This window comes from Musa acuminata, chromosome BXJ2-2, assembly GCF_036884655.1.
Source record: "Musa acuminata AAA Group cultivar baxijiao chromosome BXJ2-2, Cavendish_Baxijiao_AAA, whole genome shotgun sequence".
NCBI classification, from domain to species: Eukaryota; Viridiplantae; Streptophyta; class Magnoliopsida; order Zingiberales; family Musaceae; genus Musa; species Musa acuminata.
The window spans coordinates 32,623,573-32,640,028 of NC_088339.1; the positions used below are offsets into that span (position 1 = coordinate 32,623,573).

General features: G+C 42.4%; 3 protein-coding genes across 6 annotated transcripts; all 3 read left to right on the forward strand.

The window, feature by feature from the left end:
- The first annotated feature begins 66 nt into the window (after window positions 1–66).
- Window positions 67–5,055, forward strand: LOC135606150 (uncharacterized). 2 transcript variants are annotated; one of them, XR_010484700.1, is made up of 5 exons: window positions 67–1,202; window positions 1,555–2,471; window positions 3,820–3,876; window positions 4,574–4,888; window positions 4,962–5,055. XR_010484700.1 is itself a non-coding variant. In XM_065096980.1 (4 exons), the coding sequence occupies exons 1-4, from the start codon at window positions 224–226 to the stop codon at window positions 4,817–4,819; spliced, it is 2,199 nt and encodes a 732-aa protein (XP_064953052.1). In that variant the 5' UTR covers window positions 67–223; the 3' UTR covers window positions 4,820–5,055. The 2 variants fall into 2 exon arrangements, 1 of the variants encoding a protein (XP_064953052.1); XM_065096980.1 differs by having other exon boundaries at window positions 4,574–5,055.
- A 2,459-nt stretch (window positions 5,056–7,514) lies between these two features.
- Window positions 7,515–11,166, forward strand: LOC103976457 (boron transporter 4). 2 transcript variants are annotated; one of them, XM_018820367.2, is made up of 14 exons: window positions 7,515–7,740; window positions 7,979–8,084; window positions 8,150–8,232; window positions 8,310–8,502; window positions 8,573–8,711; window positions 8,799–8,964; window positions 9,049–9,215; window positions 9,295–9,468; window positions 9,551–9,646; window positions 9,711–9,827; window positions 9,897–10,219; window positions 10,297–10,576; window positions 10,662–10,799; window positions 10,872–11,166. In XM_018820367.2, the coding sequence occupies exons 2-14, from the start codon at window positions 7,981–7,983 to the stop codon at window positions 10,902–10,904; spliced, it is 2,013 nt and encodes a 670-aa protein (XP_018675912.2). In that variant the 5' UTR covers window positions 7,515–7,740; window positions 7,979–7,980; the 3' UTR covers window positions 10,905–11,166. The 2 variants fall into 2 exon arrangements, with proteins under 2 accessions (XP_018675912.2, XP_009389934.2); XM_009391659.3 differs by having other exon boundaries at window positions 9,711–10,219.
- Window positions 11,167–11,755: 589 nt separating this feature from the next.
- On the forward strand, window positions 11,756–16,382 carry LOC135584448 (uncharacterized). Of its 2 annotated transcripts, XM_018819891.2 has the most exons (11): window positions 11,756–12,043; window positions 12,179–12,226; window positions 12,398–12,512; window positions 12,602–12,716; window positions 13,934–13,970; window positions 14,123–14,192; window positions 14,393–14,497; window positions 15,009–15,159; window positions 15,262–15,344; window positions 15,974–16,067; window positions 16,152–16,382. In XM_018819891.2, exons 3-11 carry the CDS (start codon window positions 12,482–12,484, stop codon window positions 16,237–16,239), a joined length of 774 nt encoding a protein of 257 aa, XP_018675436.2. In that variant the 5' UTR covers window positions 11,756–12,043; window positions 12,179–12,226; window positions 12,398–12,481; the 3' UTR covers window positions 16,240–16,382. The 2 variants fall into 2 exon arrangements, with proteins under 2 accessions (XP_018675436.2, XP_064953055.1); XM_065096983.1 differs by lacking the exon at window positions 12,179–12,226.
- The last annotated feature ends 74 nt before the right edge of the window (window positions 16,383–16,456 follow it).

Sequence of the window (16,456 nt, forward strand, 5' to 3'; positions counted from 1 at the left end):
TAAAATGTGAATGAGGGGTCGAAGACATCGGAGCCAAGGATTACCTAATTGATCTGTTTAGCTATGTTCTAAGCCTTTGACTTTGTTGAGCGAGCTTCAAATTTTGCGGAGATGCATCTAGATCTGACTACAATATTGTTCATAGTGTGAGTTAAAGATTTGGCGGAGATAAGTCTGGATCTGATTATAATAGCATTGCTAGTTTGATTATGTTAGACGAGATATGGAGGAAATCAATAACAAAGCGGATTTACATGGAAATGCCTTGCGGCCTCTAGCAATTCGAACGCCGGGAAGTATGAAGTCCACTTTGTCGGGGAAATCTACTCCTAGGAATTCTGCTCCCTACCGACGGTTGCATACTAATAGAACCCCTCGAAAAGATTCTAAGGCCTATTCCGGCAAGTTCAATTACATCCGAGGCAACAGTGTAGTGCTCTGGCTATTGCTCATAACTTTATGGGCTTATATAGGATTCCATGTGCAATCCAAGTGGGCTCACGGTGACCATCGGAAGGCAGAGCTCACTGGGTATAAGAGCAAGGCAGGTAGTGCTGACAAAATGGAGAGCACGGTGACAGCTGAAAATTTTAACAATTCTTCTGGTGAGAATCTTGTAGTATTGGAAGGAAAGAACTTGACTTCGAAGAAGCTTGGTCATACTCTGGTCAAGAAATTGAAAGAGGTTTCATCAAAGCAAAATACTACTAAGAAGAGCAATAGAAGAATGGTACGTAGACTACGGAAGGTTGGGGGCAAGCTGAAACGTTCAGTGGCGGAAGATAGAACTGGTGCGCTGGAGGAAGGTTTGATACCAAGAAAAAATACTTCATATGGGATGATTGTGGGGCCATTTGGCAAGACTGAGGATAGAATTCTAGGTTGGAGTGCTGATAAAAGGAGGGGCACTTGTGATAGGAAAGGGGAATTTGCCCGCTTTGTTTGGTCACGGTCATTTGTGTTGATATTTCACGAACTGTCCATGACGGGAGCTCCACTCTCGATGATGGAATTGGCGACGGAGCTTTTGAGCTGTGGCGGTACCGTCTCTGCTGTTGTGCTAAGCATGAAAGGTGGGCTAATTACCGAGCTTGACAGAAGAGGGATTAGAGTACTTAAAGACAGGGCGCAGTTCAGCTTTAGGACTGCCATGAAAGCAAATCTTATTATAGCTGGATCAGCTGTCTGTTCATCCTGGATAGGTAAGAAATAGTCAAATTATGCACTAATTTATTAGATTCTGTAAGATAATACATTGAATTCTACTATTGTGCAATTTCTCTAGTTCTTTACATGTTTCTTTCCTTTTGTACTAATTGCTGCTGAAACATGAGTATGCGGTAAGTTCATAAATAAATTCTAGTACATCTTACAACTTAAGGGATTTGATGATGTTATTATCAATCCAAGTATAAAATAATTTATTTCATAAAATTTTTAATTGTTTTTCTCTAATCCAATAAATATGTTTTGTGTGTGGTTATCAAGTTTCTGATTTTCCTGACAAATCTACACTGCCAAGCTAATCACGAATGCTTGATTTTACTGTTGTAGACCAATATCTGGCACATTTTCCAGCTGGGTCAAGTAAAATCATTTGGTGGATCATGGAGAATCGACGAGGATACTTTGACCGGTCAAAGGATATGCTTAGCAGAGTGAAGATGCTGGCTTTCTTGTCTGAGTCACAATCAAAACAGTGGTTAACTTGGTGTGAAGAAGAACACATTCATCTAACTATGCAACCTATGATAGTTCCTCTTTCTCTAAATGATGAACTGGCCTTTGTCGCTGGCATTCCATGTTCCCTGAATACTCCAGCATTCAGCGTGGAAAGCATGCTAGAGAAGAGGAATACATTAAGAGCTGCTGTTAGGAAAGAAATGGGCTTGGGAGACAACGATATGCTTGTGATGTCCTTGAGCAGTATAAACCCCACAAAAGGTCAGCGATTATTTCTTGAATCAGCTCTTTTGGTGGCTGAACATAATGTTTCCCTGGAAGTGTTTGAGAAAAACAGGTCATTTGCTGAGAATTTTCCAGTAGTTACTCATCAGAACAGGACAATCATAACTGTTGAGCTTAATTCTAGCAGTATCTCACAGTCAATCAAGCAGGATAATGTCCAGCAGGGTAACACTACTAGTGCAGCATCTAAGAAAAGGAGGAGGAAACGCACAAAATTAGCAAATATACTTTCCTCGGGTAATCACACTTCTAACAGTCTGACAAGAGGAGATCAACGAAAACTAAGGAATTTGCTGTCTGATAGTAAGGGCCAAGAAGAGCAGCACCTTAAAGTTCTGATAGGTTCACTTGGATCCAAGAGCAACAAAGTGCTTTACGTAAAATCGATGCTGAGACTTCTATCTCAACATTCAAACCTATCAAAACTAGTGTTGTGGACACCAGCAACTACACGGGTTCCCTCACTTTATGCTGCAGCAGATGTTTATGTAATAAATGCCCAGGTGATACAGGATTACTTAAGATAACATGTCTGTACACCATGTATAATATTTGTTTGTGATGATAATCATTAACTTCATTGTTCATTTTTCTCTTCATTTTCACATATATCTCGGTAGAATCTGACTATACTTTTGATAATACTTAAACTTTTTTTTTTAAATTCAAATCTATGACATGGGCATTCTGTTCAAATTTTTCATTTTTTTCTCCTTTTATGTTCTTTGTTATAGTTCTAGGAGGATTTATGTAGATCTTTGTTATCTATATGTCTCTACTCATTAATGTTCATATCCTGGTAATCATTACACAGGTTCCAATTTATGTTCCGTTATAAATAATAATTCTCCTGTGATTTCTGCTTTGTCATCAACGAAGTCTCAAACTATGCCTTAGCATCTTCCTTTCTGATCTCATTTGTGATTCTTAGCTTCTCGAGTATTATGGATGTTCATGGTTACCCTAAGGATCTCATTTGTGGCTAACTTTGACCTAAGAAGCATCCAGTGCCTGATTCATGCACCTGATCCTTTTTTAAAACACCTAAGTAAAGGTGCCATTAGTTCAGAAGTGATAAATCAAAACTAATGTTGTATACTTAATAGTGAACAATCATAAGTCAAGGAATCTTTCTGTATGTTCTAATCTCCTTGAGGATGGCCTTCTCACTAAAGGATCCGTGGGACAACCTTCTGCTATTATCTTCGTTTGAGCCAGATCCGATATCTCTGGACAGATATATTTAAATACTATGTAAAGTTATAACCTCTTTTAAGACCAAATGTGGTATACAAATTAAATTGAAGGAAATCTGTGAAACTGTCCAGCGGTCTTTTGATGAATATGACAATCACTCTTTCTCTTGATTGTGAAGCATAATACCTTGTTTCTCTACTTGTCATGTCTAGAATTTTGATCGCTTCACTATCAGCCCAGAAAGGCAAGATCAACATCCATGAGTTGTTGGATAGCAAAAGAAGGAAATGAATATACTGTTTGATGTAGGTTCCAAGAGTAGTCAAAAGCTGAAAACTTTTAATTTAGCTGCACATGATCCAAAATTTTGTATGTTGCCTATTCTCATCTCTCAAATTAAGTGTAGATGATTTGCTCCTTCCACCACGTTGCTGGATATTGTGTTGAGACAAATAGGAAAGAAATAAATAATTCTTCAATATCATTTCATCGAATGTCAGGTTTGTGCAGACTCAAAAAGATGGGACTTTATAGCTTGTTGTTTTTGTTGTCGTCAATTATTTGATGTACTATTTTTGTTGTTTTTTATTATTTCATGTAATATCGACTCCATTTTTATATTGTTTGATAACCATTTGACAATTTGGTATATAGGGACTTGGAGAAACATTTGGGAGGGTTACAATTGAAGCTATGGCTTTTGGCCTGCCGGTATTGCCACTCGAAATCTTATTTTGTTTCTTACATTTACACTCTCATTCCAAATTTATTCTCAGTACAGGGTAATGTTTCTGTTGATTGATGACCTTGACATTTACGCTCTCATTCTAAAGTTGAATGCATATGTACTCAGAAGTAAACACCTTTAGATAAACATAAATTACTCAGAACCAACTTTTAGTAAAGAATCTTAAATTTCAAGGATAACTCAAGTTTATATCGATATCTCATGTTAAACTACTACACACCCTTCTTATGATCCCACCATAAAGCAAGAAAATAAGACTTGCCTTTTCACTTCCATTCAAGATTCAAGAACTTAATGCACACAAATCTAAGTAGGATCATGACTTCAATCATGTTGCTTTACCACAATGCTAAATGCTGATAGATATGAGAGTGCAACTTACATTTAACTTCACATTGAGAAGAGTTGGTTACGCTCCATCCATTGGGCATGGAACATAATTTGTGCTAGACAGCATGATCGTTCCCTTTTCTAATTCTAGGAAAAGCCAATATGAAGTCAAAAGAGAAACTTGTCAACAATTCCATATTGTTCCTATAGATGTAGTGCAGCTTGCATACAAAATGCAATACTCGAGGACTGTCTTATATTCTTGGTAAGCAAATTTTTTCTCTATAAATTTTTTTAAAATTTTTTTTCTTCTTGTTGCCTGCGGAGCAGGTTCTTGGAACAGATGCAGGGGGCACTCGGGAGATTGTCGAGCACAAAGTGACCGGCCTTCTGCATCCAGTTGGGCAGCAAGGAATACAAGTCCTGGGCCAGAATATTCAGTATCTGCTGAGCAATCCATCAGCGAGGAACAAAATGGGAATGCTGGGAAGGAGGCAGGTGCAAGAGAAGTACTTGAAGAATCATATGTACAACAGATTTGCAAAGGTCCTCGCCAAGTGCATGAAGATCAAATAACAAGATTTATTGGCTTTCACCGTACTGCATTTTAGATCGGTTGTGAGTTGCCACTGCACCTTGCGACTGGTGAGCCTGTTCAAACCTGTTGAAAATTTTCCATTAATCTCTTATTTATTTTCCATTTCCATCTGATCCACAGAGGAAATTAATCCTTGATTCTGAGCTCACTTCATCTTAACAATACTGTGCATCGATTGGATGCATTAAATATATAAATTGAGTTATTACCAGAAGGCCTTCAAGTCTCCATGACTGATCAGAAGTTTCCAGGATTTGCCGGAGCTCTCATCAATGATTTGCTGGTACGTCGACTAACTTAATAATTAAGAAAGTTAAATTATGCAAATGCTTGCCTTCGTCTCCTCCACTTTGGAGGAGCTTTGATGCCCTAAACTTGAGTTACAAACACTCTTTGTTATGTATTTGTTGAAGCTGAGAACATAAGACAGACCTCTATCAATATTGCACTTATAGCACCTTGGCCTCATTAGCTGTCTTGTGCTCGGCTTAGTAGGGTTAGGAATCCCATGTTAGGTTTGTACAATGGCTCTGTAGATAGATGTCTACGGATCATATTGACACAGTGGATGCAGTTCACTGCACTGCTTGCTGATTCTAGTTGTTCTTTTCTTTCTGTTTGGTTCATTTCTTCTTCTACTTCTTTGAAGCTACCTTCTTTAACCTCTCTCCCTCACATCCACTGCAGATGCATCTTCTTCTTGGGGCTCAGCAGCCATCTCATCAGGGCTTTGCTCAGTATCTAGACCATTAGGCTGTTCTTGTGGTTCTCTAGTGTCCTCGGAAAATTTCTCTTTCCTTTCTTTTTCATTGGACTCATCTATGATGGAGAGGAGAGGAGCAGTCTCCTTCTTCCTGATTGAACATGAATCATTAGTCCAAAAATATTCGAGACTAGTTTAAATTTTTTTGCGAGCGAATATTCCTAGGATAAAAAATATTTTAGAAAATATTTTTATCATAAGCTCTTGTTGAATGACTATAACTTTTGTCATCTCTTCGAGCTTGTGTTCGGGGCATCGAGAACTCGGTGAAACGATCCTGATCGTCTCTGTTCTCTTCGTCACCACCCTATGGAACCATGCATATCTAGTGAGCAACACCCATCATTAATAAATTTCATGCAATGTTTCATGTGTTACATAGCAATTAACTTTGAATTACACACAATCCCAATCAACATTCTAGAAAGAAGAAAAAAAATCATTTAATGGACGTGGTGTTACCACATTGCCATCCATCCATGATTCTTACCAGGAAGGCTGATATCAACACACTTCCTTTGATTGAGTACTCTTTCTCTTCTCAGCATCTGGTCATTAGTCTCCGCGAAACCGAGTTGCTATCTTTCCTCCACAACATGCATCCTACGTATGATTACGTGGTTTCTTAGTGGTTAGTATGCGAATGCATGCGCTACCACATACATCGTGGATGGGGTTCGCCAGCTCCAGTGGCGCTCAGACTTCTCGACCATTGCCATCGCTCTATCTCTCTCTCTCTCTCTCTCTGCTTTCCAATCACCACACATCCCTGACCATTTTGCCGGCACAGCATCTCCGTGGATCCATCGAAAGAGATGATGCTCTTGGAACCACAAAACGATCTCTCTTTCCCCTACTCAAGTAGTATCTGCTTAAAGACACACAAGCCTCGTCCTTTTGTCTTCATGGATACCTCGGACACTCCACCACAAGTCGCAGAGATGAAAGCTCTTCTTCCTGCAGCTCTAAGAAAAGACCTTTCGTTTCTACGGCGCATACGCGTCGTGGCTGAGCATCCACCGAAGAAAACCCTTACAAAACCCTCACCCTTCGTTACGCCACAGATCCATGTGGATGAAGAAGGCCGCACTTAGAAAATGTTTAAGCGGATTAGAACTTTTGATATTAAGATCATATATGATTGATCGTATCGATTTTAGTCATCAACTTGACATCACAAACACTAAAAATCCTTTTCTCCAGAATGGATGAACATGTACTAATTTGATAGAGGGATTTTACTAATTTCATCCCTAGCATAATCTTTTCTCATGGCCAACCATCCCTTAAATCTTGCCAACATATCAATCTTATATCATAAATCTTCACTCCACAATCCAACCAGCCGCATCGCATGACGCTATCATCAATCTCGACGATGAATGAAAAGAATTGATTCAAAATGTGTGGTGTTATTGTCGTGAAAATAGAACCTCAATGTTTCTCCAATCTCCAGACTGTATCTTTTCGTCGTCACTCTACAGCCAAAGTATACACAGACACATACACACATACACGAAGAAGAAAGGAAACGAGGCAGAAGAAGCGGCCGGTGAAACCCCTACCGAGAGAGACCGAGGGAGGCGCACCGCGGACAGCTGGGAGCCACCCGTCGACTCAGCAATCACGTGTGCGGAGGGTGGGCACCCGAAACCTCCCTTCGGCTACAAACGCGGCTTACTTTTTCGAGGCGGTCCCCACCGTAGATCTACCGCGATTGGATCCGCCGATGTGGCCCCTCTCCCCCAATACTAGATCTGTTGACCGCCAAACCTCCCGCCACCTGGACCTTTTTGTCTCGTTTAGGAAGCCCGGAGCGCGGTTCCTCCGCGGGCCCCCACCCCTACGTTGCCCGGGTCCCCCTTTCCCCCGTCTATTTCTCTCCCGTGCGCGACGCAGCGCTTCCCCCGCGCCGTCCTCGCTCCATCTCTCGCCTCGCTGTCATCCCAGGACAGGGAAGAAACCGAGAAAGAAAGAGGCGAGGAGGAGGAGGAGGAGGAGGAGGAGAAGAGGGGATTCCCCCTCCTCGTTGTTCCTTCCTCTCTCTCTCTCTAGCTCTATCTCTCTTTTCGACGCGCTTCCGGAGGCATTGCGTCCTCACGTTCTCCTCGTCCTGCCCAAGAGAGACTGCAACAGGTCGGTGCTCATTCGGTTTCCTCCCTCCCCGATACCGACACTAGTATTGGTTATTTGAGTTATCTTCGGATTCCATGATCTGTCCTCTGCTTTCTTTTCATGGTTTCATGTTCTATATATTCTCTGTCCTCTGAGACATCCTCTGCGGATTCCTTCTTTTAATAAGGCAGCCGTGCCTGCCATTAGGATTGCTTCCGGTGTTTGTCGCGTTGCTGATCTTCTTACGTGCTCTGTCCAGGAATGGCTCAACTCAAGACTCCCTTGGGGGGGATCATCAACGATGTCAAAGGAAGAGCCTCATGCTACAAGCAAGACTGGATCTGCGGATGTCACTCGGGCATGAGGTACGATTGCATCTTTCTATCCACCATCTCGATCTCTATTATTCATCGGATTATTTGATCTTCAGCATATTGGCTCCAACAATGTACATCTTCTTTGCCTCCGCACTTCCTGTCATCGCCTTCGGAGAACAACTCAGTAAAGACACCGGTAGGCACTCTTTCCCATTGGATCGATACGACTGCCCCCATCGGTACCTCTAAGCCGTCGACTTAAACCTGTCGCAGATGGAGCTCTGAGCACCGTCGAAACTTTGGCTTCTACCGCCATCTGTGGCGTCATACACTCCGTCATCGGCGGGCAGCCAATGTTGATCGTGGGAGTCGCAGAGCCTACCGTGATTATGTACACGTACCTGTACAGCTTCGCTAAAGGACGTGAAGATCTGGGAGGGCGTCTATACTTGGCCTGGGCAGGATGGTAATGTTTGATTCAGATCATGCTATCTATGTTTCTTGTTGCTTAACTTGGTTTTCTTTGCTGCTTCCAGGGTCTGCGTGTGGACTGCTGTAATGCTATTTCTTCTCTCAATTTTTAATGCTTCTGCTATCATTAGTAGATTCACAAGAATTGCGGATGAACTCTTCGGAATGCTGATCACAGTTCTGTTCTTCCAAGAAGCTATTAAGGTGCGCGCGCGCCCGCGTGTGTTCTCAGATTAGCTTGATATAATGATCCCTCTGTTAAAGGATCATCACTAACACAGGATGTCACAGGGGGTCGTAAGTGAATTCAGAGTACCCAAAGGTGAAGACCGAACTCTACCAATCTTCCAGTTTGAGTGGCTGTACACAAATGGGCTCCTGGGGATCATATTTGCTGCTGGTCTTCTTCTTACCGCAATGAAGAGCAGGAGGGCGAGATCATGGAAGTACGGCACAGGTGTGCCATCGTTTTGATTGCTGCACACACGCGCGCGCGCGCACGCACAGAGAGATTCTGAGAAGTCTCTGCTTTTGGATGCAGGGTGGCTCAGAGGTCTTACCGCGGACTATGGTGTGCCTTTGATGGTCTTGTTGTGGACGGCCATGTCATACGCTGTCCCCAACAAGGTTCCTTCTGGAGTTCCAAGGAGGCTCTTCAGTCCTCTTCCATGGGAAGCCAAATCTTTGTACCATTGGACTGTTGCAAAGGTAACAATGCATCTTCTCATCACAGCTTGCAAGGATCAGAGCAGTAAGCTCTCTAATTTGTTTGCCGGATGATCTGCAGGATATGCTGTCTGTTCCTCCAGTATACATCTTCGCTGCCATCATACCTGCATTGATGGTCGCAGGACTCTACTTCTTCGACCACAGCGTCGCCTCCCAGATGGCACAGCAGAAGGAGTTCAATCTGAAGAAACCCTCCGCCTACCACTACGACATTTTGGTCCTCGGCTTCATGGCACGTTTACCATCAACTCTGTTCTTCTTCCACCGTCGTAGATGCATCGTACTTCTTTCTTGACGTTCCGTTCCCATCTCAGGTTCTGGTTTGTGGGTTGCTCGGAATCCCCCCTTCCAATGGCGTCCTCCCTCAGTCCCCCATGCACACCAAGAGCCTTGCTGTCCTCAAGAGGCGGGTGGGTGGATCTGCTGTCTCTGTTGCATCCGGAAACAAGCTTCTCTAATGTCTGCTTTGTTCAGATAATCCGCAAGAAGATGGTGGAGACTGCCAAGGAGAGCATAAGGCAGCAAGCGACCAACTCGGAGATGTATGGGAAGATGCAAGAGGTGTTCGTCAAAATGGACGAGGGGTCTACGGTAATACAACAGCTCTTGCAAGATTCGATAGGATTCAGTGCGATTTACCGGAGATTTCGTCCCGTGCAGAGCATCTCGATCGATAAAGAACTGAAGAACTTGAAGGACGCAGTCATGGGCAACGGCGCCGGCGGAGACGATTCCAAGGGAGCGTTCGATCCGGAGAAGCACATCGACGCCCACTTGCCTGTTCGGGTCAACGAGCAAAGAGTGACCAACCTCCTGCAGTCGCTGCTCGTGGGTGCTTGCCTTGCAGCCATGCCCGTCATCAAGATGATACCCACATCCGTCCTCTGGGGTTACTTCGCTTACATGGCCATCGACAGTCTGCCCGGAAACCAGTTCTGGGAGCGGACACTGCTTCTGCTCATCACTCCCAGCCGGCGTTACAAGTAAGTCCGCTCCCTGTTCTACCAGCCTCTTTTCTCTCTGTCTCTGATCTCATCACCGTGTATGGCTTCCTCGTTAGGGTCTTGGAAGGGATGCATGCTTCGTTCGTGGAATCGGTTCCCTTCAGGCAGATCGCTGCCTTCACGATCTTCCAGTTCCTTTACCTGCTGCTGTGCTTTGGGGTGACATGGATACCCATAGCAGGAATCCTCTTCCCATTGCCATTCTTCGTCCTGCTCAGCATCAGACAGCACGTCCTCCCCAAGTTCTTCCATCCGCACCATCTCTGGGAGCTGGACGCGGCTGAGTACGATGAGATCGCCGGCACCCCTCGCCGCGCTCGCAGCTTTTCGTTTAAGGTACACGGGCTCGACACCCTCGACCTCACTCCACTGCATCACCGTCACGGCCATTCACATCGATGGCTTTGTTTCGGACTCGCAGGAAGGAGAAGCGTCGACGTCGGACAGCGATGACGGCCGTGTGGAAGTGTGCGACGCTGAGATACTGGACGACCTCACCACCCACAGAGGCGAACTCAAGCATCGAAACAAGAGCTTCAACGATGACAGGTTCCACCAGGTAACGAACGACACTGCATCGATCAAGTTTCATCTTCGTCCGATGCTTCATCTGCAACACTGGTGTTTGTAGGTTCATCCCGATAAGAACACGCAGATCGGATGAAGAAACAGGGCTACAGGGCTGCTGGATTTTTTTGTCGAGAAGATGTGATAGACGCGGAGAGAGAGAGGAACGAACACAACACGCTGATTCATCCGCCATTATAGATCGATCAAAAACAACAAAACACAGCGAAGATTAGTATACTTACTACGTGCAAGTAATTAGCACACCTCTCCTCGTAGCTCCCGTGTCATTCTGCTTCTTGTGAAACGGATGAATTGGCTCTCTCTTTGATATCATATCGGATTATAGTATTGCTTCATGTGTTCGATAAATTGCTTTCTTTCTCTGTCAGTCCATAGAAAGTGACATGAGATCCCACGCTTATCTGCAACTCTTCTATCCCGATTACGTTGCTTGTAGCAGGAAAACGAAGATAAACGAAGATGATCGCCAACTAAAGCACCGCAGTATTTGTATCAAATAATTCTCGAGATGAGGGATCATAATCCGTCGTTCTAAACTTGTTGATTAACTTGGAACTAATTACATATTATCTCTGTAATTGAACCGGAATCAACGATTCTGATTTCGATTCTAGATCGTAGGAACTAGAATCGAACGGCTAGAACTCGATTCAGTTCTTGATCTTAGTCGGTTCGGTTCGGTTCGGTTCTCGACCTTAACCGATTTAATTATGGTTTGGTTTTAGTTTAAACCGAACCGTGGTTGAGACTAACAACCCATGCATGGTTCTCGGAGTCGATTGAGCTTAATTACAGCTTGACTCCTTTGCCGTCCGAGTCGCGGAGGCATTGGCCGTCTCGCTTGCACCGCAACGGCAAGGGATGATGATGACGGGCCAATCACCAAACAGTTGGTGGGCGGTACGATGGTCATCCGGTACTCGGCCAACTCGACAGTGGGCCTTAACGGCACAAACAAGCAAGCGACAAGCCGTGGCCCATCACATTGATGGAACGGCTGCAACCGATAAGAAGGCCCGTCGATGGTGGCCATTTGGTCGGGTTGGGGTTCCGCTCTGTTCTTCGACGGTTGTCCGCGACTCCCTCTTTTCCCACCGTGCCATTCCCCTGCCCGATCCCAAGAACCCTTGCTGCTGCCGGCGAAAGCAAGGAGAAAGCGAGATAGATCTAGGAAAGCGAAAGCAATAATCAAGCATCCTTTGGTAATCTGAGGTTTGATCACGAATCGAAGCCCTGTAGCTCTTTCTGTCTTGAGTACTTTTGGTTATTGTGGAACGTGTTGTTGTCGATGCTCTTTTCTTTTCCCTCTCTATTTTTTGCGACACTACACTTTACTCTTTCCGGTAGCATCGATTCTTGGGAGCAAATCCAAGCCAAGGATGTCTCTGCCTCAAGGTTGGAAAGCTCCCTTCCTTTTCCCCCCTTTACCCCCTTTTTATCCTCCATTCTGAGAAGTTCTTTTTTGGACCCATACGCGTTTCCCTGGATCAGATCTTAGTGGCTTCTTGTTATTGTGTGTTCCTGAACTCTACATTTGATGTCAAAAAATGGTGCTTCTTTCCGCAGGTAGTGCGAGTTCGTTACGAAGCCATTTCCTGTAGAATCTGGAGGTTGCTAGGGGGGAGAGGGGCTGTTGTTGCTGTTGCGGAGATGAGCTACGGAAGCAGCTCGATTGCTTCAGGTTTGATTACTCTTTCTTCCTCCGTTACCAATCTTCCGGTTCCTTGCTGCTATGGGGGATTGTTTGAATGAATCAATGAATAAATTCAGGTGCTAAGACTGCTGCAAGGGCGTTTGACTTTGGAAGGACCCATGTGGTCAGACCTAAGGGGAGGCACCTGGCCACTGTTGTGTGGCTTCATGGCCTAGGTGATAATGGAGCAAGGTATTGGTAGCTCCCCTCTGTGTATTTTTGTGTGTGATTGATAAACCTGTAACATTCACTATTGACCATCAGTTTGTCAGTGAAGTTGGTTCTGACCCCAGAAAAATTTTCTGCATAAGTTTAATCTAGTAGGCGGTAGAATATAAAGTGATTGAGAGACCATATTAAACCACTGCTTGTGCATGATATCTTATGTCACATGAAGTTGGACCATGTGCAGCATCAGTCTATTCTGGATATTATTTGAAGGATGTTGGGCAATCTTTATTAAGTTACTGTCTATGTTGGATATCAACTCAAGGCTGCTTGGCATCTTTGTTAAGTCGCATCTATTGTTTTCCTCAACGAGTTTTACATCATGTTGCTTCTCCAAAAAATAGTCATTTTATTTTCTCTAAAGTACTGTAAAATCCAGATTATTCTTTTATGGTTGCTTAACGAGGGAATTCTTCTCCACATTTTAATGCTGTAACAGAAGTTGTGACTTTATAATATAAAAACTGATCCTGGTTATTTTACGTAATTAAATCATATTTTAATTAGTGCTATAAGAAGACCATCACATTAAAAAATCAGTAAGAAATAGAAAAGTACCATCCAGTTGGAATTTCTCTGTTCTTTGCTTACTAGAACTTGATTAGGACCTTGCCCACTTACAAAAAAGGAAAAAAAAGAGAAAAAAACAAGATCGAAGTCTTGATGGTGTGACCATCAGTTTACTAGCTTTCCTTCAACTCTCCTCCTGTCTGTTCAGTATAGAGAATCAGGCATCAGTTTAGCAGCTATGACTATGAGTTTTATGAAAGACCTCTTTGGTTGCACTTTGAGAAAAACTAAAAATTGCAAAAACTGATAGTCCAATACAAGAGAGAAAGATACTCCATATCAAATTTCTGTTGTCTGCTTTAGCTGCTACCTTAAAAATGTTTTATGTGCTATAGTTATCCTTGTTCTATGTTAATGGCATCTTAGCATTTTTATGAGAAGCCTGGTCCAATGCTCGGTGTAGTTGGCTGTCTTCTGTTCATTGTTTCTTTCTGAAGACTTAATTTTTATATGAAAGTTTACAGTGCACCATCTGTTGTAGTGGCATGGGAATTCATGTGTCTGATAGCTGATCTATAATTACCTGAAACTGCTACCCTTTTAGGGAAAAGTTGTGCTAAGAAGTCTGATAGTTCCATTCCTTATCTGCTTATTTCTTGCTTATGCTGCAGCTGGTCCCAACTCCTGGAAACCCTCCCTCTTCCAAATGTAAGAACAAAATTGCTAATCATTTTTTATACCATGATAAATATGAAAATAACATTTTCTATTACCCTTAACTTAACTAGTATGATCTTGGGTAGTTCATCATTTGCTGGTCTTCTATTAAAATCTTTATGAACTCAATTGGACCTATGCAGATTAAGTGGATATGCCCAACTGCCCCTACCAGGCCTGTAGCAGTTTTTGGTGGATTTCCTTCAACTGCTTGTAAGTTAATTAGATTGACTGTAATATCTGTTATAAGTTTACTTTCTTGTGAGTGAATGCATATGTAAAATTGTTGAGTTCCGAACTGGTTGGAGTAACATATCAATGCAATATTTGTATCTGTGGGATAAGTGCATGGGAGTCAAAATTATAATATATGTGATATTGGCAAGGTACCTAAGAAGTTTTCTGTTTTATAGGGTTTGACGTTGGGGATCTGTCAGAGGATGGCCCTGATGATGTTGAAGGAATGGATGCATCAGCTGCACATGTTGCAAATTTATTGTCGACAGAGCCTGCTGATAGTATGTTCTCTCAAACAAACCTATTTTGTTGTGCCTGTTCACCATATGGTAGCTGTTAATCCATGAACATGAAGTTTGCAAAGAATTTATGCCATCCTTCGTATATAGTCTAGCTTTTCAACTTATTTTGATGTGCCTGTTCACCATATGGTAGCTGTTAATCCATGAACATGACGTTTGTGAAGAATATATGCCATCCTTCGTATATAGTCTAGCTTTTCAACTCACCATTAGTTGCTCGAAATGGACCAAGTTGTATATCAGAACCTTGGATTTGTCTACTTGATGCAATCAGTAGAAGCTAAGATGATAAAAGCAAAAACAGCCAACTTCGTGCAACAGATTAATTTAGAAGACCATCTTCTTTATTTCTTATGGCGCATTAAACCTGTGATCATGTGCGTCATTAAGCTTTGTATGTTTTGCATAAGCCACCTATGTCATGCATGTTGCATGTAATTTGATCAATTGGGATCTGTAATGTGCTATACTTTTTGACTGTCTATCACAGTCAAACTTGGCGTTGGTGGCTTTAGTATGGGTGCTGCCACTGCCCTGTACTCTGCAACTTGTTGTGCTCATGGAAAATATGGAAATGGCAAGCCCTACCCTGTCAATCTAAGTGTTGTTGTTGGTCTAAGTGGCTGGCTTCCATGCGCGAGGTATATTGTACTGTCATAAAGAGCTTCCATGTCAATGCGACACTTCTACTTTGACATTTAAATCTAGAGTGATCTCATTTGCAAAGCCATTTTTTTTTTTAGGAGTCTGAAGAGAAAGTTGGAAGGTTCCCAAGATGCTGCAAGACGAGCTTCATCCTTGCCTATTTTACTTTGCCATGGAAATGGTATGCGTCCGTACATCATCATAAATATATCATGCTGTGGTTCCTCATTATATCCTCTAGATGTGCACTTGAGCTGCACATTTAGCTGCTGGCTTTAGGTTAAGTTACATACAAACAGATCTATCTATGATATTCATGAATTTACCAGGTGATGCCAACCTGATGTATCATTGATCTCATGTTTTAGCTGACTAAAATAGTTATGCAATATGCAAGAGATCAGCTCATGCACCTTTTATCCAAAATGTAGCACATGAAACACTTAAGTCAGTTAACGATACATTTCACTTCTCATGGAAATGCAAGTGGAAGATGGCAGTCTTGTAATACCTTCATCTAGTATTCTTCTAATCATCAAAATGATGAATTTAATGATCAAAATCATTATAAGATGAATTCTTGATGATGTAGATTATACACCATTTCATCTCTTGAGGTCTGAACATATTTCGAGTCATATTTATCAGCATCTGATTCTCGTGATTCAACACAAATCTGCAATATGACATTCTTCTTTTCTCTAAATGTTTTATCCCAATTACTAAATGTTGGAAGTTGTATTACTTTGGAGCATTATTACATTCTGCAATGGTAACTTGTTCAGTTATGCTAAAGTTGAATTCTTACAGGAGATGAAGTGGTGTTATATAAACATGGTGAGAAATCTGCTCAGGTTTTAAAATCAAGTGGATTTGAAAACGCTGCACTCAAAACATACAATGGGTATGCAATCTTTTTTTACATGACCATTTTTATTCGGTCAGCCAAATTGCATCCTCTATAGAACTAACCGTTGAAATTGTGTAGGCTTGGCCACTATACTGTCCCTGGTGAGATGAATGATGTCTGCAAATTTCTTACCACGGTGCTGGGACTTGACGGATCTCATTCTTAATTAAAGATCCATCATGAATAAGTGTGCTAGAGTTTGATAATCACGTTGTTAATTCATAATTTTGGTTTGGGCTTTATGGTAAAATTTGTGTGCCATCACTCTTTTATCAACTTGATAGAATCCAAATGATCTCTACACACTCATAGCTCTCTTTTTTAATTACCATATTAGTTTATTTACCGTTGTAGGTTTAAGCTCACTACGTGTTTTGCTTGGA

Coding starts and splice junctions, on each gene's coding strand:
- LOC135584448 (XM_018819891.2), top strand. CDS start 12,482: ATGAGCTACGGAAGCAGCTCGATTGCTTCAG. Junction 12,717..13,933: donor CTAGGTGATAATGGAGCAAG/GTATTGGTAGCT, acceptor CTTATGCTGCAG/CTGGTCCCAACTCCTGGAAA. Junction 15,160..15,261: donor GGCTGGCTTCCATGCGCGAG/GTATATTGTACT, acceptor TTTTTTTTTTAG/GAGTCTGAAGAGAAAGTTGG.
- LOC103976457 (XM_009391659.3), top strand. CDS start 7,981: ATGGCTCAACTCAAGACTCCCTTGGGGGGGATCATCAACGATGTCAAA. Junction 8,712..8,798: donor TCTTCCAAGAAGCTATTAAG/GTGCGCGCGCGC, acceptor AGGATGTCACAG/GGGGTCGTAAGTGAATTCAG. Junction 10,220..10,296: donor ACTCCCAGCCGGCGTTACAA/GTAAGTCCGCTC, acceptor CTTCCTCGTTAG/GGTCTTGGAAGGGATGCATG.
- LOC135606150 (XM_065096980.1), top strand. CDS start 224: ATGGAGGAAATCAATAACAAAGCGGATTTACATGGAAATGCCTTGCGG. Junction 1,203..1,554: donor TGTCTGTTCATCCTGGATAG/GTAAGAAATAGT, acceptor TTACTGTTGTAG/ACCAATATCTGGCACATTTT. Junction 3,877..4,573: donor CTATGGCTTTTGGCCTGCCG/GTATTGCCACTC, acceptor CCTGCGGAGCAG/GTTCTTGGAACAGATGCAGG.